Source organism: Apodemus sylvaticus, chromosome 4 (genome assembly GCF_947179515.1).
Source record: "Apodemus sylvaticus chromosome 4, mApoSyl1.1, whole genome shotgun sequence".
NCBI lineage: Eukaryota > Metazoa > Chordata > Mammalia > Rodentia > Muridae > Apodemus > Apodemus sylvaticus.
The window spans coordinates 134,021,188-134,043,849 of record NC_067475.1 but is presented as its reverse complement, the minus strand read 5'-3'; the positions used below and the strand labels follow the sequence as shown (position 1 = coordinate 134,043,849).

General features: G+C 36.4%; 1 protein-coding gene across 1 annotated transcript in view; it reads left to right on the top strand.

Moving 5' to 3' along the window:
• Positions 1-22,662, top strand: part of Atp11b (ATPase phospholipid transporting 11B (putative)) — a 97,935-nt gene that overhangs the window by 24,478 nt on the left and 50,795 nt on the right. Inside the window, exons 3-11 of the mRNA XM_052180635.1 lie at positions 1,498-1,587; positions 3,591-3,671; positions 7,239-7,346; positions 7,606-7,734; positions 8,752-8,855; positions 14,261-14,308; positions 17,097-17,161; positions 19,009-19,090; positions 21,622-21,772. Of these exons, the coding sequence (XP_052036595.1) occupies positions 1,498-1,587; positions 3,591-3,671; positions 7,239-7,346; positions 7,606-7,734; positions 8,752-8,855; positions 14,261-14,308; positions 17,097-17,161; positions 19,009-19,090; positions 21,622-21,772 (858 nt within the window). The remainder of the gene's footprint in view (positions 1-1,497; positions 1,588-3,590; positions 3,672-7,238; positions 7,347-7,605; positions 7,735-8,751; positions 8,856-14,260; positions 14,309-17,096; positions 17,162-19,008; positions 19,091-21,621; positions 21,773-22,662) is intronic.

The window sequence follows — 22,662 nt, the reverse complement described above, 5'->3', positions numbered from 1 at the left end:
TGTTTCCTCTCGGCCATAGACTCTGTAAACGGCTGGAGGGAGTTCTGTACTCCCACCCTACACCCAAACACCTGGTAAAGCATGACTCTTAAATAGTTAACCAAATATCTTTATATATATATAAAACTCCCAATTTCATAATGCCAGTTTACAATGATAAAGCCTTATCCCAATTATCTAACCTCTCCAAAACACCAGAAATACATTTGAAGCCCTCTGGATATCCATGCCTCCTTCTCTGTTCCGCTCCACTGGTCCTCCCAGTCTCTCTGCCCCACCTCTCTTAGCTCCTCCTCCTCTCTCCCCTCCAATCACTGGCCTCTCACTGCCTCATTGTGAATGGATAGGGAATATCTTGTAACATGTTGCTACTTCATAACTGTAATTTTACTACTGTTAGGGATCATAATGTAAATATCATAATGGTATGCAACCCTTATGAAAAGGTCACTTGACCCAAAAGGGGTCGTAACTCACAAGTCACCATTTGCCTAAAGGTATGTGCCACTGTGCCCAGTTTGGATAATGTTATATCTTAATTCAATGACTTAGTCACCTTATATTAAATTTAAGCTTCCTTGAAAAGGTCAGTTATAAAGTCATGCATGACCATAGAGAGGCTTTACTGATTCTGTTATCTTAACCTCTATTATATAATAATTAAGATAACTTTAAAGCTTAACAAATTATTTTTAAAAGTATTTTCACATTAAATAGTATGTCCTTTCCCTCTCTAAGGTAGGATATGTAGAGAATTTTGATTTACTCTATCTGTTAATGTTTATAGAAACATGAAAACATGAAAATAATATTCTGTCACTAGTAAACTGCTTTGTATGTATGCTTTGTATAAAATTTTTATCTCATCTTTCTCTTGTTTTTATGAGCTTTATGAGCTAGCCAAAGGAAATCCGTTCTTTTAAGACCAATTTTTATGGGATTGGGGAGATGGCTCAGAGGTTAAGAGCATTTAATGCTTATACAAAGGGCCTGGTTTCAGTATCCAGCATCCACATGACAGCTTTCAGCTGTCTGTAGCTCCAGTTCTGTGCATGGTATCTAATATTTTCTGTACTCCACAGGTAACACACACACACACACACTTTTACACATACATTTTAAAGGATTTATTATTGTTATTTGTGTGTGTGTGTGTGTGTGTGTGTGTGTGTGTGTGTGTGTGTGTGTACAGGCAGGTGAGTGTGGGTGCCTGTGGAGGCCTGAGGATTCAGATGGTCCTAGAGCTGGAGTTATGGGCAGTTTTGAGCCCCCAGCTGGGCTGCTGAGAACTGAGTTTGAGTCTTCTGTAAGAGAAGTCTATACACTCATAACTGTGGAACCGTCTTTCCATTTTCTAATAGAAAATGTCTTGAAGCCATTTTCCTTACTGCCAATTTATGTAATTGTTTTCTTTAAAATTACACAGAGAAAACTATTGTTGGTATCATAATCTATATTAAGTGTTTGTTGATTATTTTCCCTTTCTCTTTTTTCTAGTATACTGTATGGAATTTTGTTCCAAAAAATTTATTTGAGCAGTTCAGAAGAGTGGCAAACTTTTATTTTCTTATTATATTTTTGGTTCAGGTACGTTTTATCACTCACCCCTTGAATTATTTATGAACTTGCTGCCTAAACATATTATTTTATAATATAGAAAAATTACATTGTATTCCTTGTTGTTTGACTGTGGGGTTGTTTTTCTTTTGTAGTTTCTCCATTGTATTCATGAATAAATTATCTAAATCAAATCTAGATTTCTAAAACAGAGGCTATAAATTTTAATTAATTTAATTTAATCATTTGCATTTTGTTTCTTTACTAGTGTATCTTAATACTGATAAGTGTAAGCTAAGCTAAGAACAGTACTTGTAATTTTTCTGATGCCTGCCTTAGAGTGCAAATGTTATAGCTGTTAATAAGTAGTGCATCGTTGCCACATGTCTGCCTATGAAATCATCTTAGTACAAGATTATGTGTGTGCTTAAATTTTGTTCTATCGATGTCTGGAATTACAGATACTCAAGAGGCTGAGGCAGATGAGGATTGCTTATACCCAGGAGTTTGATGCTAGCCAGGCAACATAGTGAAATCCCAGACCAATACATTTTACTTAACTTTATAAAGTTTTAACATTTCCTCTCCCTCCTTTTTTTCTTTGTCCTCTTCCTCATTTCTTCCACATCCTCTTCCCTCTCTTCTTTTATCCTCCTCTTCTTCATCCTTCTCCTCCCCTTCCCCCTCCTCTTCTTCTTCTCTCTCTTTCTGTGTGTGTGGGGGGGGGGTGTGGGTGTGTGGGTGTGTGTGTGCGCGCGCGCACCTTAGAGTCTCACTATGTAGCCTAGACTGATTATGAACCTACTTTCTGTCTGCATCTGCTGCTCTGGAATTACAGGTGTTTACCACCACATTCAGTAGATTATTTTAATTTTTAAGTATTTACAAGACTATTTTTCTGGGCTTAAATCTGAGGTCATCATAAACTATTAAGTAGCTTCTTGATCTAATTTTTTTTTTTTTTGCTTTTACATATATATGTATATATATCAAAATCTAAGTTGAAACTCAAATATAAATCAATTTGTAAATATAGTAATTATCATTTTCTTATGGTTATTATTTCTTATAAAACCTTAGAATTTTTTCTTTAGTGTTAAATTAAAATTTTGTTTAAACTCTAAACTGGTCTCTCAGTAGAACCTAGGATTTCAAAAGAAAAGTTAAAATTACTCAGATAATCATTTTAAAGCTTTAGAAAACAATTAGTTTTAAAATGCTTTTCTTCATGAATTGAAAAGGAACTTATCATTTTTTATCAATAGAGCATCTAGTGTCTTTCCTAGAAAATGAAATAATGCTAACTATATTCACGTGACATGTGTGCAATTATGTAATTCCTAGCTAAGATCAGCATTATATTGCATAGAGCAAATTTAATTGGCCTATCCAGAATGAAGGGAAATTAATAAATTGTAAGATTTGTGTTCTTTCTAACCCATGTAATTACTGCAAATACTTCTTCAGCAATTTATAGAATCTTTAGTTATATTATTTATATCATAATTGATATACCATTTTCCTCACTGTTTTCCTCTGATTTCCGTTTTTAGTTCTCTTTCTTCAGGATTGAGGTTATCTTGAATCCCAGATTAAAGTTGCTGATAGACTTTTCAGTGTTTTGAGGGATGTACAAAGAATATACAACCCATATTAGTTCTACTCATGGGTAACATTGAAGAAGAGCTTAAGAACTGTGAACGCCAAGTAGCCACATTTGGTGGTACATAGCCTAGAATCCCAGCAGTTGAGCAGCAAAGACACGGGGGGAGGGAGTGGTTCAGTTTTGTGTAAGCATGTGTAGCAAAATCCTGTCTCAAAAGGCAAAACAGCAATAAAAAAGCGGAGTAACTGAGTTCAGTCTAGCAGTGTATGAGAGTAGACAATAGAGACTCAACCAAGCCCATGAAGTTGTCAAGAAAGTGAAATAGTCAAACTGTATGCCTTGTACAACAGTGTGAGATTTGGGGTATTAATAAGACAGCATATGCAATATAAATATGTAATTCTCTACATTCTGTCTTTAAATCTAGCTTATGATTGATACACCTACCAGTCCAATTACCAGTGGACTTCCATTATTCTTTGTGATAACAGTCACTGCCATAAAACAGGTACGTAATACTTCCTGCCTAAGTTCTTCCAAAATTGACTCAGAACTTTTCAAATATTTCCAGATTAACATTATTGTGAAAACAGTTTCATAACAAAGCAACAGATTTATTTGATACACAACAAATTATATTCAGGTATCCTGTGACTGATTAATGAATGATTGCAATCTTTAAAATATATTATTGTCTTGACATAGGAATCGATCTAAAAACAAATATATGTACAGACTGATTTATAAAACAAATTAGTATAATCATTTTTATAATTTTAGTGAAGCGTGGTTCAAAGGAAGTTAGTTTATAGAATAGAAATTTGCTTTTGGCATGAACATTTGTACTTTGCTAAATTATACAGTTTTCCTCAACAAAGTTAGTTTTTGTGTGTGCTAGTACCTGATGGAAATAATTTCAGTCAGACTATAAGTTGATATTAAGATCTAGGAAAAGAGAAGTAGAATATTGGAAGCATACTAATTAAATAATATCTTTAAAATGTCAAATTGATATTGCTATCACTCCTCAAAACATCTACTCAGGGTCTCAGTGATATAGAGATGATTCCTTCCACCAGGCACAGAGTTCATTGCATTTTTTTTACTTAAATGTTATTAAAATCCTCTGTTTTATAATTTGTAAAAATACTGTGTTGGTTGATGGAAAATGAATTTAACAAATACATTTGAAGTTGAGTTTTAGAAAATAGGAATAAAAGGACAATTGATAAAGATGGTAAGAGGAAAACCATTTAGATAAGGACCCATCTACAAGAAATGTTCTGAGGAATTATAATTGGTTTGTGTTTCAAAAGTGCTATTAGAAATAGTGAGTCTAATTAACATAAACAAAGGATTCTTTGCTGTAATCATTGAGAGTCAATAAAATGGTTTTGATAAGGCTACTAAATGTTTTAAAACAATGTATTGGGATAAATCTAGGAATGATAAATAATTAGAACTTATGAACTTATATTAAAAGGATAATGCATTTATTGTTATCGCTTTGCTGTTAGTGTTGTCTAACAATAGGAGGAAGTAAACTTTTTTCAGAAATGATATTTTAACTTAGCTTTTTCTAAAATTGACATATTTTAGCTTAAATTGGGTCAGTACAATCCAGATGTCTCAAAGTGCTTTCTAAAAATATTTTCTCCAATATTTTGATTTAACACCTCTAGCTCTTACAGTCTTTCTGTCTCCTATTCTGCATAGCTCCCCAAGCCTTGCTGGGAGGGCTTTGATGATGAAAGACATCCCGTTAAGGACTGAGGATCTCACAGTCTCTTACTGGACACTGTCCAGTTGTGTGTATCTGTGTTAGTTCCTATTTACTTCTCTGATGAGGGCTGAGAAAGTCGCTGATTTATAGGTATAGCAGCATGTTATTAGGAGTCATTTTATTGCTGTGTTCAGAATAATGGCATTAGGTTTTCCTCTAGGCTCATGATCTCTGTAGTCTCAGGTTCTTGGCTACTCTAGTGGTGTGGGGTATAGGTTGTATTTCATGGAGTGTGCCTTAAAATCAATGAAAGTTGTTGGTTACTCCTATAACACTTATGCCATTATCACACCAGTGTATCTTGTAGGCAGGTCTCTGTTGTATGTCTTAGGGTTTATATCTGGGCAATATCAAGTACCATAAACAATAGTCATTAGGAGTGAGGTTTCTAGTTAGGCACCAACTTGGCTTCTTTGTGTTCAGTGCCATAAGTGTTGTCTTCAGCAATAGGGCTTTTCCACTAGTGTGTAGAGAGCAACCAAAAGCCTTAGCAAGACCCTGTGATGCTGGGAGGACTTCCCCCATTGCCCTTTATAATTTTATGCAGTATTTTAAAAATATTTTTATATATAAAGTAATGTTTTACATGTAAAGCCAGATGTCGAATTATCTGCTTTCATATATCATGCCAGGTCTCAAAAAAGGTTTATATTTTAAATTATTTTTTATTAAATTATAAATTATAATTATACATTATTAAAATATTAATAATTTAAATTAAATTATTGATTTTGTGGTCTGTATTTTAAGAAAGAGAGAGAAACCAACCTCACTTTTAAAGGTTTTTTTTGTTTGTCGGCAGCCGTACTCTAAATTGATACCATATATCTAAAACATCATTTATACATAAAAGTCATATAAATGATTGAATAGTTGTTAGAAAATTGTAGAAGTTGTGAGTCACCCTAGATTTTGGCATGGTTAACTGTGACATTTGTCAATTCGGACTTTAGCAATAGCATCCTAAAATAAGCTTTGACTATGCTTAAGATATTTATGAGCCCAACCCTTGCTAAGGAACTGTGAGATACTGGGAAGAAGGGTGTCTTTGACTCTCTATTGTCTCTCTTTTATTCTCCAACTCTTTTTGAGATTTTATTTTAATTACATTTCTCCCTTCTGTCTCCCTCAAACCTTTCATATATGCCTCCCCACTCTCCTTCAGTTGTTATGCCATGTATACATACGTTTTACATACACATACGTTCCTAAATATAACCATATAATGTTAGGTACATATTTCAGGGCTGTTTGGCACTGGACAGTCGGGCAGTGTGCTCTTTCTTACCTCTCCAAGCTTTAAGCAGTGGCCTGGAATTGTTTGTTCCGTGCTGAGGCCCCAGGGCTCTCCCAGGGCGGTGCGGTGTGATGTGTGTATTGGTGTCCTTGCTGTTCAGCTCGAGTTCGGGCAGTCGTTTAGTGAGACTTCATGGGTGTCGCTGCTGCTGTCACTTAGCAGACACAGTCTCAAGCAAAGTCCCTGGACCTCTGGCTCTTACAATTTCTCTCCATCCCCTCCTGCAATGTTCCCTGAGCCTTAGGTGTGTGGGCATTTTGTAGATCATTTGGGACTGAGCACAACAATTCTGCATTTTGATTGGTTTTGGATTTCTATAGTGGCCTCTGCAGAAGAGAAGTTCCCTCGATGAGGGGTAAAGGCAACATGTATCTGTGGGTATAAGGACAAATGTTTATACTGCCCCCATTCATGCTCACACCAGCAACCTAAACTTAACTGAGTTTGTTCACCTGCACAAAAAGACATTGTAGGAGGAGTTGGCTTGTTGAGAGAAAGATTTCTAGGGGTGAAGGTGAAAATGACCGGAAATATATATTTTTTCATACATACATAATATATGAGGGCATTTAAATAATGATCTTTATAAAACCTCAAATGGAGATGTTAATAATGCAGTTATAAATTCACTTTTGAAATCCAGAAGAAATGTAAGTTTGAGAAAAAATATTTAGAAACATCAGTATACCTTATATTACTTGAATACATAGAAATAGAGTAATTTTTTGACTTTTATAAAGTAGAGTAATTTTATTACTAAGAGTGAAGTATGTGGAAAGCACTCTTAAAGGTGACAAAAGAAACCTTCATAAGAAAACAAGGAAAGGTCAGGATCTCAGAATACCAGGAACATATATGTAATTGAAACAGTTAATGTTTCTAGTAAGAATGAATGTCAGAAATGTCTTTTCTGTTGTAGGCATCAAAGTAGCCAAGTAGAATTCTGGTGAATGTTCCTGAGAAACTATAGGATAATGTTTCTTCTTTATTTACAGGGTTATGAGGACTGGTTACGCCATAACTCAGATAATGAAGTAAATGGAGCTCCTGTCTATGTTGTTAGAAGTGGTGGGCTTGTAAAAACTAGATCAAAAAACATTCGGGTATGTATATGAAAAAAGATATAAAATTGTATTTTGGTATCATAGTTTTAGTCTTGATTTTATCTATATATTTTATATTATAAAATCCTACGTGTGTACGTGTGTGTATCTCAGTGGCAGAGTATTGCTTCACATGCTCTAGCCGCCAAGTTCATCTACACTGCAGAAAATATATACAAAGTAAAATATTGTGGTAAGACACCTATCTAGAAAAGAATGAAAACAAGTGTATGATCTCTCTTCTCCTGATTCCCTCTAGGTGGGTGATATCGTTCGTATAGCCAAAGATGAGATTTTCCCTGCAGACTTGGTGCTTCTGTCCTCAGACCGACTTGATGGCTCATGTCATGTTACAACTGCTAGCTTGGATGGAGAGACGAACCTAAAGGTTTGTTCCTGTATATGGTTCAGTACTGCTTTGGGGGAATATAGTGCCTCATGTTTATAATGTTTCCTTTTAGTGAAGTGATCAAGTTTGACCTGATAAAGTTCTTTTTAAGTTACTGAAACTTATAAAAAAAATTTTTTTATAAAAGTTAATGGATTGGGACAATGGCTGTGTTAGTAGAGTACTTGTTACCCAACGCAAGCATCTGAGTTTGAATCCCTAGTACCTACTTAATAAAGACAGGCACAGCAGCACATGCTTTTAATCCCAGCCCTGGGAGGTTTAGATGGGGCATCTCTGGATCCTGATAGCCCATCAGTGTGATGACTGGTAAGCCTTCTGTGCAGTGAGACCACCTCCATACAGAGCAGAGGGATTGAAGACCCCCCAGGCCAACCTCCAGGCTCCGGACACACATGTAGATCTGATCTCTGTACACTCATCTGTAGATACTTAGACATGCACACACTAAAGTTTAAAATTTAAATTTATTGTTATAATGTGTTTAAGGGCATTCTCATCCTAACTTTGTTCATATTAAAAGTACAAATGGATAATGTTTTAGGAAAAACAAGATCTTTTAATATTTTTGATGTGTTTTTTTTAAAAAAAAAAATCCAGATTGCCTTCAAACTCTGACAGTCCTACTTCTTCTGCCTCTCCAGTACTGTGATTATAGATGTGAGCCACCATGCCAAGCTTGATATATTTTTTAGTCAAGAAAGTATAAATTTGCCCAGTTTTCAGAATCTAATAAGGGGGTGTAAATTCACATTTTTCTACTAAATAGGATATAATGAATTTTTAGACACTTGATTACAAATAGATTCCAAACAAATAGGATTGCTCCAGGTAATCCATTGGTTATCTGCCTATTTCTAATTATTTCTCTTCTGTCATCTTAGCAGAGTGATCTGCAATCTAGTATGCCATGATTTCATCTAGAAGACATTTGAAGTAGTTGGTATCTGAGGTCAGGATTAAATATATATCAATCTTGTGTAATTTTTTTTTCAGACACATGTGTCAGTTCCGGAAACAGCAGTATTACAGACCGTGGCCAACTTGGACAGTCTCATAGCTGTGATAGAATGCCAGCAGCCAGAAGCAGACTTATACAGGTATCGTGTGCTACTTGGGGAGCTTGCCTTCATCTAACAGCTTCTGCTACAAGTAAAATTCTAATAGACTATTATTAAATAGTCACAAATAGCTTACAAAATTATTTTTAAATTTTATCTTAAAAAATTTACTAATTTTATATAAAAGTTCCAATAGAAGATTAATTTTCTATTAAGAAAACCTTGTTTTCATAAACATAAAAATAAAACTTTAAAATTCTTACATTTTACTCCTTTGTGTGCATATGTGTGCATGTGTTTAGGCATGTGCATGCCACTGTGTGTATGGTCTGAGGACTACTTTTGGGAGTCTGTTGTTTCCTTCTACTGTGTGGGTTATGGGGATCGAACTCTATCAGACTTTGCAGCAAATGTCTTTACTCATGAGACAACTTGTTAGTTCTTAAATTAAAACTCTTATCTGATTTGGTACTAATATTTGCGAGGCCTTCAGTCAAAATGAGAAATAAAAAACAATTTGGTAAGATTCTAAGCAAAAGATACTCATTAAAATTTTGGTGTTAGACCAATAGCATATGCTCTAAGATCAAGAATTGACAAATGGGACCTCATAAAATTACAAAGTTTCTGTACGGCAAAGGACACCATCAAAAGGACAAATCGGCAACCAACAAATTGGGAAAAGATCTTCACCAATCCTACATCAGATAGAGGGCTAATATCCAATATATATAAAGAACTCAAGAAGTTAGACTCCAGAAAACCAAACAACCCTATTAAAAAATGGGGTACAGAGTTAAACAAAGAATTCTCACCTGAAGAACTTCGGATGGCGGAGAAGCATCTTAAAAAATGCTCTACTTCATTAGTCATTAGGGAAATGCAAATCAAAACAACCCTGAGATTTCACCATACACCAGTCAGAATGGCTAAGATTAAGAATTCAGGAGACAGCAGGTGTTGGCGAGGATGTGGAGAAAGAGGAACATTCCTCTACTGCTGGTGGGGTTGCAAATTGGTACAACCACTCTGGAAATCAGTCTGGCGGTTCCTCCGAAAAATGGGCACCTCACTTCCAGAAGATCCTGCTATACCACTCCTGGGCATATACCCAGAGGATTCCCCACCATGTAATAAGGATACATGCTCTACTATGTTCATAGCAGCCCTATTTATAATTGCCAGATGCTGGAAAGAACCCAGATATCCCTCAACAGAAGAGTGGATGCAAAAAATGTGGTATATCTACACAATGGAGTACTATTCAGCCATTAGAAACAATGAATTCATGAAATTTTTAGGCAAATGGATGGAGCTAGAGAACATCATACTAAGTGAGGTAACCCAGACTCAAAAGGTGACTCATGGTATGCACTCACTAATAAGTGGATATTAACCTAGAAAACTGGAATACCCAAAACATAATCCACACATCAAATGAGGTACAAGAAGAACGGAGGAGTGGCCCCTTGTTCTGAAAAGGCTCAGTGAAGCAGTATAGAACAAAATCAGAACAGGGAAGTGGGAAGGGTTGGGTGGGAAAACGGGGAGGGAAAGGGACTGATGGGACTTTCGGGGAGTGGGGGTCCAGAAAAGGGGAAATCATTTGAAATGTAAATAAATATATCAATAAATTTTAAAAAAAAATTTGGTGTTAGGTTGGGAAGGAGAGAGTGAGCTAGCATTTTGTCTTGCATGTGTTTATCTTGGCATGTGCATCTGTGTATGCATGCCTGGAGAGGCTAAAGTCAGTGTCCTGTGTCTTCCTCAATGCAGATACTAAGGATGGAGCTCAGGTCTCATGCTGATAGCAACCTCTTTACAAGCCATTTCCTCAGTCTTAGCCCTGTAAATCCTTCTGACAGGGCATATTAAGTTGAGAGGAGAAGGTTAGCAACAGCTCTTTCTGATCCTGGTTTTGGCTTTAAAGGCTTAATGTGTATGTGAAGCCTGAAATGCATCTGTACTCCCAAGCATTAGCAGGGTTAAACAGCGAGAGTCCCAGTAGTTGCTGCCTTAGTTGACTTCTCCCTTGCTGTGATAAACACAAAGACCAAAGGCAATGTGGATAGGAAACGGTTTATCCTAAGGTTACAGGTCCAACATGAAGACGTCAGAGCATGAACCTGGACGTAGAGCAGAGACCATGGAGAAACTGTATAGTAGCTTGCTCCCCACAGGTTTTCTAGTTTGCTTTTTTTTTAATTGGATTTTTTTCTTTATTTACATTTCAAATGTTATCCCCTTTCCCCATTCGCCCCTCTAAACCCCCATCCTATCCCATCCTCCCTCCTCCTGCTTCTATGAGGGTGTGCCCCCACCTATCCACCCATACCCACTTCCTCACCCTTACATTCCCCTACACTAGGGCTTTGAACCTTCACAGGACCAAGGCCCTCCCCTCCCATTGATGCCCAACAAGACCATCTTCTGCTACATATGCAGCTGGAGCCATGGGTCCCTCTAAGTGTACTTGGTTGGTGGCTTAGTCCCTGGGAGCTCTGGGGGTGGGGGGGTGTCTGGTTGGTTGATATTGTTGTTCCTATGGAGTTGCAAACCCCTTCAGCTCTTTCAGTCCTTTAACTCCTCCACTGTGCTCAGTCCAATGGTTGGCTGCAACCATCTGCCTCTGTATTTGTCAGGTTCTGGCAGAGCCTCTTAGGAGCCAGCTATATCAGGCTTCTTTCAGCAAGCACTCCTTGGCATCCACAATAGTGTCTTTGTTTGGTGACTGTGCATGGGATGGGTCCCTAGGTGGGGCAGTCTCTGAATGGCCTTTCCTTCAGTCCCTGTTCTACGCTTTGTCTTCTTATTTTCTCCCATGAGTATTTTGTTCCCCTTTCTAAGAAGGACCGAAGCACCCACTCTTTTTAGCTTCATGTAGTCTGTGAATTGTGTCTTGGGTGTTCCGAGCTTTTGGGCTAATATCCACTTATCAGTGAGTGCATACCATGTGTGTTCTTTTGTGACTGGGTTATATCACCCAGGATGATATTTTCTAGTTCCATCCATTTGCCTAAGAATTTGATGAATTCATTGTTTTTAATAGCTGAGTAGTACTCTATTGTGTAAATGTACCACATTTTCTGTATCCATTCCTCTGTTGAGGGACATCTGGGTTCTTTTCACCTTCTGGCTATTATAAATAAGGCTGCTAGGAACATAGTGGAGCATGTGTCCTTGTTATACGTTGGAACATCTTTTGGGTGTATGCCCAGGAGTGGTATAGCTGGGTCCTCAGGCGGTACTATATCCAATTTTCTGAGGAACCTCTGGACTGATTTCCAGAGTGGTTGTACCAACTTGCAATATCACCAACAATGGAGGAGAATCCCTCTTTATCCACATCCTCACCAACATCTGCTGTCCCCTGAGTTTTTGATCTTAGCAATTCTGACTGGTGTGAGGTGGAATCTCAGGGTTGTTTTGATTTACATTTCCCTGATGACTAAGGATATTGAACATTTCTTTAGGTGCTTCTCAGCCATTTGGTGTTCCTCAGTTGAGAATTCTTTGTTTATGTCTGTACCCCATTTTTAATAGGATTGTTTGATTATCCGGAGTCTAACTTCTTGAGTTCTTTGTATATATTGGATATTAACCCTCTATTGGATGTATGTAGGCTTGGTAAAGATCCTTTCCCAATCTGTTGGTTGCTGTTTTGTCCGATTGACAGTGTCCTTTGCCTTACAGAAGCTTTGTAATTTTATGAGGTCCCATTTGTCGATTCTTGATCTTAGAGCATAAGCTATTGGTGTTTTGTTCAGGAAATTTTCCCCTGTGCCCATGTGCTCAAGAGAACTTCAAGTCTTTGAAGAAAGAAATCTAAGATCTCAGAAGATGGAAAGATCTTCTATGCTCATGGATTGGCAGGATTAATATAGTAAAAATGGCCATCTTTCCGAAAGCAATCTACAGATTCAATGCAATACCCATCAAAATTCCAACTCAATTCTTCATAGAGTTAGAGTAATTTGCAAATTCATCTGGAATAACAAAAAACCCAGGATAGCAAAAACTGTTCTCAACAATAAAAGAACTTCTGGGGGAATTATCATCCCTGACCTCAGGCTGTACTACAGAGCAAGAGTGATTAAAAACTGTATGGTACTAGTACAGCCACAGGCAGGTAGATCAGTGGAATAGAATTGAAGACCCAGAAATTGAACCCACACACCTGTGGTCACTTGATCTTTGTCAAAGGAGCTAAAATCATCCAGTGGAAAAAAGATAGCCTTTTCAATAAATGGTTATAGTTCAACTGGAGGTCAGCATGCAGAAGAATGCAAATCGACCCATTCTTATCACCTTGTACAAAGCTCAAGTCCAAGTGGATCAAGGACCTCCACATAAAACCAGATACATTGAAACTAATAGAAAAGCAACTGGGGAAGACCCTTGAGCACATGGACACAGGGGAGATTTTCCTAAAAACTTTTTTGAAATGTCTTTACCTAAAGATTAACTTGAAGCTTTGTCCAGAATTTGCTTTCTGACTTGTGCTCTTGAATTAACTATGTAACTGTGCTGTTTTCAGTTGTGGAAATTAGAGCTGAAAATCTAGATTTCTTATGGTAACAGGTCATCCAGCCTAGATTTTAGCTACAAAACCTTATACCGTTGAAGAATCTCAGGATTGTCTCATGCTTGAGTTTGCTGCTTTAGCTCCACGAATTTTCTGAAACATAGTTGCTCATTGGATATTTGTTGAATAGATAAAATATTTGATCTGGTTTGGTGATTTGTAGGTAACAGAGAACTTTAGTAAACTGTAGTGATATATATATAAACATTCATCGTTGACTAAGTTCTATATGTATTTTTGTGTATTAATTTGTAAGTTAGCATGAAAAATAGATTAATAATAGTGACATGTGACATTTACATGGGCATTTTGAAATAATTTCATTCATTACTTCAACCATAATCAGTTTTTAAAATTTAAAGCCTAACTTTAAAGAAATTCATAGTACTAAAATTAGATGATAATGTAAGATATGAGACCTAGCTTTTGTTCCCAGCACCAGAATAACAAAATTTCCATAAAAACTTGATTAGAGGCTGGAGAGGTGGCTCAGTGGCTAAGGAACTTGTGATATGGTGATGAGGACTGCAAACCATATCCTAGAAAAAGCAGCAAGCCTAACCAAGTGCTGGGTGTGGGGGGTGGGGTAGAAACAGGAGGAAGGAAGTTTGCAGCAGCATGCTGGCTGGTAGCCTGCAAGAAACCGAGAGCTTCAGGTTCAGAGACCCACCTGCCTAGAGGAGTAAGACAGATTGCTAGAGCACCACAGGACGTCTGCTGTGCTTCTGTATGTGAGCACGCGCGCGCGCGCACACACACACACACACAGAGATTCTAGTCCATTTGGCTATAATGCTAAATGTATCCTACCCATTGATTCCATAAGTTATTTTTTGTAATGTGATACATTCTTTTACAGATTTATGGGACGAATGATAATAACTCAACAAATGGAAGAAATTGTAAGGTAAGAATAAATCATGTTATCTACTTATTGTAATTGGAAACTGGTAGAGAGACCAAAAGTTAAATGGAATTAAGTAAATAAACAGCATATCATGGAAAAGCATAAATGTAAAAAAATATGTCATCAGCCATATGTTATTAGGAGTAGCAAGTGAGGATGAAACACTCCATTTAATGACAAAAAAGTATGTAGATTTATATATTTGTATTTTTGATAGTCTTTGGTGGCAACTTTGAAATGAAATGTTGCTACTTTAATCCAGATCCTTAACCATTTAAATCATAATACTCAAGTCAAGTGAGTTAGGATTCAGTTTGATGGTACAGCAAGAATACTATATAGGACGTCCAAAGTTCAATCCTCCTACCACAAAAAAAGGTTTTGTTGGTTTTTTTTTTTTTTATTTATTTTTATTTTTATTTTTTGGTTTTTTTGAGACAGGTTTTTCTCTGTATAGCCCTGGCTGTCCTGGAACTTACTCCGTAGACCTGGCTGGTCTTGAACTCAGAAATCTGCCTGCCTCTGCCTCCTTCCCTTTGGGATTAAATATATGCACCACCACTGCCCAGCTCACAAAAAAAGTTTTTAAAAGATGGATGCTTTCCATGATGTTTAGCAAATGTGAATTCTGTGGTTGGCTTTGTTGTAAAGTGACTGAGTGAAGCTAAAGCAGGTGGTGACCAATTCTGAATTACTGTACTCCTTCTGATGGGTTTTGTTGTTGGCGGTGGTGGGTATTGTCTGTTTCAGCTTCTAAATAAGAGGCTTTGAGGCAGTTTAAAGACCTGCTAATAGGATGAGATTACATTTTTATTTATGCCCCGAAGGATCTTAACCATTAAATTTTTATTTTAATTAGAGTTTGCCAGCTCTCTTCTAGGGATACATCCACTGTATATTGGTGCATGAAATAAGTCAGTAGTAGAAAGAGTTGAGCATTTTAAAATTATATCTTCCAGATAAGCCATCAAAATGTCATGTATCAGCTCTGACTCATATTTTAATAAACATTAGCATAGAAAATGCATTCAATAAACTTCAAAAATATGTTATTTATAATCTCATATATATATATATATGCGATGTTATTAAGTATATACATGAGATCCCTGATGAATAACTGTGACTTAAGGTTTTTTTTCAAGATTTATTTATTTATTTTACGTGAGTACACTGTTGCTGTCTGCAGACACTCCAGAAGAGAGCAGCAGATCCCATTACAGATGGTCATGAGCCACCATGTGGTTGCTGGGAATTGAACTCAGGACCTCCAGAAGAGCAGTCAGTGCTCTTAACTGCTGAACCATCTCTCCAGCCCCTTAAGTTTTATTTTTATTTCTGTATTGGAATAGTGAAAATTTTGTGGATGCATTCTAAGGTATTGTGTCTGGTAAAGAAACATGGTAGCATAGAACATTCACTCCTGAGTGGCTGAAAACTGAGCTGTGCTCTTTACTAAACAACTGTAGTTAACTATTGAATTGCCTTTATTTGGAAGCTGTTACGGTATCCCACTCCTGTGTGCATTTTTTTTAATTGTTCAAACCAACGCTATGTTATTGAATAGAAAACAATAGGGTATGAATGTTTAATTGGCACATGGTTTCTCTTTGTGATGAAAGTATTTTCAGTGAAACAAGGTATTTTGTAACTGCTGAGTAGTTATTCACCACACTGGTTCTGGCATATCAGGTATGAATTCTCACCAAGCAGGACTCTTTAGGAAAACCATACTTGGTTAAATATGTCCCAGGTCCTGGCTTTCCTGGCTCAGTGCATTTTATTTTCACAGTGTTTGGGTTTGCTGATATTTTTATAAATGGTTCAGGTCTTGTGCAATTTGAATAAACATTTTTTGTATGTTTCAAAAAAGTTTAAGGACTACCAACAAGATAAAGACTTTTTAACTTATCATGACAGACTCTTGATCTGTCATTAACAAATTACAAGTTCTTTTGTAGTTACTCCTTTTCATTTTATATCTCCTTAATGGAGAAAATTCAAGCAGCAAGTAGTCCTGTCCACTCAGAGCTGTGCAGGACAAGTGGGCAGCTTGTGTTCTGTGATCTTACCTATAAAGCATTAACATATTTTGTATATTTTGTACTCTAATATAATTTTAATGATGTAGAACTTGTGCATTTATATTTTTAGGTCTCAAGATAATTTTATGTTTGCACTGCATTTCCATTCTATATTTTCCTATTTAAAACTTAATTTTGCTAATAATTTAACTTTTGTCATCTATATTTTCTTAAATCACTGCTTACTTTTTCATTTTATTTTATGTTTAAAATTATTGACATTAATGGCTTTGTGAGTTTACTTAAGTGTATAATTTTCTTTTTAAGCCACTAGCCTTAGCTTTAAGAAGGTTATGTGTATGGGTCTTTTGCAAGCATGTGTCTGTGCACCACTTAAGTGCCAAGTGCCTACAGAGGTCAGAGTGGATATCGGTTCCCTTGGAGCTGTAGTTAGAGATGGTTGTGAGCTGCCATATCAGTGCTGGGAATCAGACTGAGGTCCTTTGCAAACAGCCAGTTCTCTTAACTGCGGAGTGATCTCTTTAGCCCTGCCATTAATCTTAAAATGACTGAAATGCTAAACCAGATGTTGGTTGTTTTGGTAGCTGATATTATTAGCCCAGGAAGTCTGATAGTAGCTGAGGTTTTGATTTTATATGAAAACATGTTATAACTACAAGTTAAGTACCTCTGATTGAAGATGCCTTTTAATTGATTTGAAATTTTAACATATTCAGTGCCTTTTGGATTTCTTTTTTCTTTAGACCTCTGGGACCAGAGAGTCTCTTGCTTCGTGGAGCCAGATTAAAAAATACAAAAGAAATTTTTGGTTTGTACATATTAAGTTTTTTTAATTGTTTGTATGTTTTGTATTGGTGTTTTTTATATGAAGCTTTGCTTTTATAAACTTGGAGGTGCTGGGTACTGAACTCAGGTCTAGCACACAACAGGCACACACTCTGCATGGCTCTAGACAGTGTCCACAACCTCTGGAAAGGAGCCTTTCAGCACAGCATTTTATGCTCCTTTGATTGCATATTACTTTAGTAAGTGAAAATTTCTTTTAAGGTTTATTTTAATATTGTATTTTGTCATTGTTGTTAAACTCTCCTTGCGACTAGTACTAGAGGCTTCTCTTACTGTGTTTGTGAATAACTATCAAAATGAGTACTAAGAAAATGATTCTGGTGTACTTGAAGTAACATGGATACAATCGGTGATTTTTAGTATCACAGTAGTAGTCCACATGTCTTCAATTTTGTTATGGTTATCCTTCGGTTGAATTAATAATTGTAGACATTCTGTTACCAAGCAGTTTCTTACTGAATGTGGGAAAGGGTACTTTTTGGGACATACACTCTATTACTCAAAAGGAAGAATAACAGTGCCCTTGCCTTATAGAAGCCGGGCTAACGGCCAAAGATTGTACGCTTCCTTCCATTTGAAATGCCCCACATAGGTATAACCAGAATGATGGAGCGCTATGTCATCTCCAGGGGTTAAAGAAAGAAAGAGAAATCGATATTTGATGGGTCCAGCCATTGTTAACTAATTAAAGTATTCTCTAGTTAGGTAGAAAAGATGACTCCACAAAATTGTGAATGTGTTACCACTACTCTGAACTATACATGTTAAGTAAAATAGGTGGTATGCTGATGTTACATATATTTTGTTACCATTTTTTAAAAAGTTATAACAATGTTCTACTATCTGAAACCAAACTAAACCTCCAGGACTTTTACATTTTCTCTCATGAGACACTGGATGTTTATGACTTTCTGGGAGTGATGCTTTTTGTTCTTGATACTTTAAAGTAGGAGTCCAAACTATGCTTCGTTTTAGAAGCAAATATGCATTTGAATGCTTTTAAGTAGAAAAGCATTTCTACTTAATTGTTTGCCTTAGAACCCTTTTCACTGTTGTTTCATTCTGAAGGTATTTTTTTCTCAAATTGCATGGTTTCAGTGCTATGTTTCATTTTAATTATGACCCCCAAATTTAAAGAATAATTATTTTTAAAGTCCCAAGTCAGATAATTACTAAAAGGGCACAATTGATTCAGTGTTGTTTCTTTCATATTACTTAGGAATGGGAATGAACATTTAGAGCTTGCTCTTGACTGATTAGTTTCATTCTGCAGGTTTAGTCCCACTGTTGTGACTGGTCTCTTTCGTTGCAGGGGCTCCCATAGCATTTATGAATGCTTACTTCATTTACTTTGAAAGACATTAATATCATTCTCAGTACTTAAGGAATGATATGGACATTCCAGATTCTGACTTGCTGGGTCTTGAGCCTAATGCATAGCTCCAGTTTAACACAAGTGTTTCTGTTGTTGCTGTTATTGACGCCATTAGCACTATAACACCCTTAGCACCAAATGCAGTGGCTATCTGACTATTTTTCCATCTTCTTTTCCCACCAGTTTCAATTCCTAACATCTTTCGCTCCATATCTGTTATGACTGAGAAACAAAATTCCATCTATGCAGGTTGAATGTCTAGATCACCAAAATTAGGTTGAATGTCTAGATCACCAAAATTTTAGGCTTAGCAGGCTTTAAAAGCTGTGAAAAGACTCAAGGAAATGTCAAATTATATAAATTCTTATACAGTGCTTTTTCTTCAAAGCTTTCATGTTAGTAAGTACATTTAAAATGGCAGTTTTGTTTTATAGGTGTGGCTGTATACACTGGAATGGAAACTAAGATGGCATTAAATTATAAGAGCAAGTCACAGAAAAGATCTGCAGTAGAAAAGTAAGAAAATGCTACACATAATTATATATGTATCTTATATATGTATAACATATTTGAAAATAGACATTTCAGGAGCTGGAGAGAGGACTCAGTGGTTAAGAGCACTGTTGCTCATGCAGACAATCTGGTTTGTTTCCCAGCACCCACATGGTAGCTCACAACCATTTTAAACTCTGGTTCTAAGGGATCTCCATGGACATTAGTGATACATACAGTGCAGTTACACCAATGCAGGCAGGACACTCATACACATAAAAATAGGTCCTTTAAAAAGATATTTCATATTACATATAAAAATGATATTCTTATTGGATAGAGATGATATTTTATGTTTTTGTATATATTTAGCATTTTGCTTGGTATTTATTTGACTGTTAGTGTGAAAATATGATTAAATATAGTGTAGGTTATGAAGCAATAGCTCTGAATAAAATACTTGGTGTGCAAGAATAAGAACCCTGAATTGAGATACCCATTACTCATATAAAAAGCTAGTTATAGTGGCATGTACCTGTAATCTTCTATGTAGAGACAGGAAGATCACAGGGCTTGCCAGTCAACCAGTCTAGCAAAGATAGTGAACTCTGCATTTAGTGTGAAACTCTGTCTCAAGAAATAAGGTATAGAAGGTATAGACCAAGAAAGGGACATAGCAATATTAAGCATATATACACCATAACACATAACACAGTGTCTGTGTATCAATGTAGGCATGCAAACCCACATAACAAGCGCACACACACACACACATACACAAGTAATGCTGGAGCGTACATGGTGAGGGTATTCCAGTAGTCCTTCTACTTGGAAGGCAGAGACAGGAAGATCATGAGTTTCAGAATACCCTGGGCTAGTGATCAAAAGCAGGTCAAAACTAGCTATGAGTCCAATCCTGAAGATGATTGGCAGAAGTGGGAGAAGTGGAAAAAAGGAATAGTCTAAACTATATTTCTTTGTCGGTTGGGTTGTTAGAGGACAAGGCTGAACACTGAAAGAGTGCCTAGAAGGTTAGGAGAAAATACGTAAGATAGCATAAAAAAATGTTTATACATAAAGCCTGCCTAAATTCTTACAAGGCTGATAAGCCTGTGTAGGTATAAGTTGGCAGTAAACAAACAACAGAACCTAGCAGAATGTCACCAATTGCAATGAAGTTCGGTGCTTAAAGTTAACTGTCCTCTAGAACACAAATCAACACTCTTCTGAGGAACATGAAAAGCTATAGACTCTGCAACCTGTTATTTATAATACCCAGGGTGAAATTTTTAATAAAAGTGAGGGAGCAGAGAGCTTTTGCCAATGAGAGGGCATACACCAGGACCACAGGCTCAGTCTCCAGTATCCAAAAATAAGGATTATTGAATAAGTATGAATGACAGAATTGTAAAGCCATATACAAATGTTTAGGATCTGGACAAAAGCACATTAAAAAAAAAAAAAACAAAAAAGAGTATAACTCCTGAATGACACAGTTAATAAATTAACTTCATGTAAATTAAAAATGTTTTCAACTCCTCTTGAAAGGATGGAAAGACAAGCTACAGACAGAGGAAAATATTTGCAAACCACAAATTTAAACAAAACAGTAACACAAAGATTAAGTTAGATGTAATCAAAAAACATGAATCACAAGTCATCAGCAGAACCGTAGGTGGCAAATGAAGAGAGAAAGATGTTGATTCAACATCGTTGCCTGTTATACAATATCATCAGAACCCCAGTGAAGTTAACTCACTGTTTAAGAAATAAGACTAAAGGAGTACTCTTAATAGTCATAAGTGTTAGAGGGAAGCAAAGGAACTAGATCTCGTACACTGTTGGGAGGGATGTAGGATGATAATCCCATTTGGAAGGCACATTGGCAGTTTCTTTCCTTAGCAGCTTTATTTATAACAGAAAAACAAAACAATACTGGAAAATAGCCATTGTCTATACATGGGTGATAGTTGGACAGAAAATCTGGTATAGCTATGTTATAGAGTGCTATTCAGCAAGTTAAGGGAGTTACATTTCATGCATCGGAATAGACCTCAAAATTGTTATACTTGGAACAGAAATCAAGTTCAAAGACTACATACTGTATAATTCCAGTTGTGTGACATTTTCAGAATTATAAAGCTGTATAGGTTGGGGATAGATTATTGCTGCCAGGGGACAGAGATTAAGTGTGGGGTGAGTGGAAGTAGAAAGAGTGAAGGGATTCTGAGATGTAGCTCACCAGTTAAGAACACTTGCTGATCTTGTAGAGGACCTGTACAGTAGACTTCAAGTCTAGTTAGATGGTCTGTGATACCCCCAAAATATAGATGCCCTATTGTACTTTGGGATATATCTTGCTATGTGCTTGTGATTCATTAGTTTATAACTGGATTGCTGGTAATTATTTTTTATTAAGTGGTCATCTTTCAAAAACACTGTTCTGTAAAATGGGTATAATAAAATCTTAAATATTTTTATATATCTAAGTATTAATTTCTGAGCAAATGAACATAAAATTTATTGCTATGTTTATATTCTTTTTCTTGCTTTAGATCAATGAACACGTTTTTAATAATTTATCTAATAATCCTTATTTCTGAGGCCATCATCAGTACGATCTTGAAATATACCTGGCAAGCTGAAGAAAAGTGGGATGAACCTTGGTATAACCAAAAAACAGAACATCAGAGAAATAGTAGTAAGGTATTATATGTTGTTCCTAATCTAGCTGTAAAGGAAGTTCTATGGAGACGTTTGGTGCTGTGGGAGTGACATCCGATGGGAGGACCAGTGTGATGGCAGCGGCATTGTATTGGCCCGATGTCTCTTTAGAAGAGCAAGCAGCATGCTAGCTTTGGTGTACTTTCCCTAGCTTAAAGCCTGAGCAGAACACAAAAGTTCATATGTCAGAACATGTGTGCTCTACTTCAGGGTCCAGACTCAGGGCTTCAGCGGCATCGATTGTACCTTATAAATGAGTTAAAGAATATATTTATTTTAATTCATGTCTGAATAATTAAAAAAGTCTTAAGAGTCTTGACATGTGAACAGAATTTAACATGCATTTTTAGTAAATAATTGTTCTCTAAATTTCTGTTTAAATTAAAATGTACATATTAGAAAACATTTTGATCTCACAAGGTGACAAAGCAGATCAGTATAGGCCCCATTGCCAGTATCATTTACTGAAAGGCTGCTCTGCTGTGCTGTTGCTGCAGTTCCTACTGTAGTCCTGCTCTTCAGACTCTATTTAACAGTTCTCCCTAGAAAGCATGGCCCAATATGTTTACGTTTCACACATATCTTAGTCGGCATGATCTTTACAGAGTCATAGTAGGATGGCTGTCACACTGCACAGTGTGCTTGTGATTGGGGGTGTTCACATGCCAGTGACGTTAACCTCTGAAAAGTGACAAATTAAGTCCTGGGGATTTACTTTTTCCTTACCTAAATAAGCAGAGGAAATACAATATTAAAACAGTTTAGTCTAGGACTTTTGGTTCATGATACTAGGTTACTTCAGAATATGGTTGATGGTTCATTTAGACAGAAACATTCTCATAATCTTCATGGAATTATCATCAAATAATTGT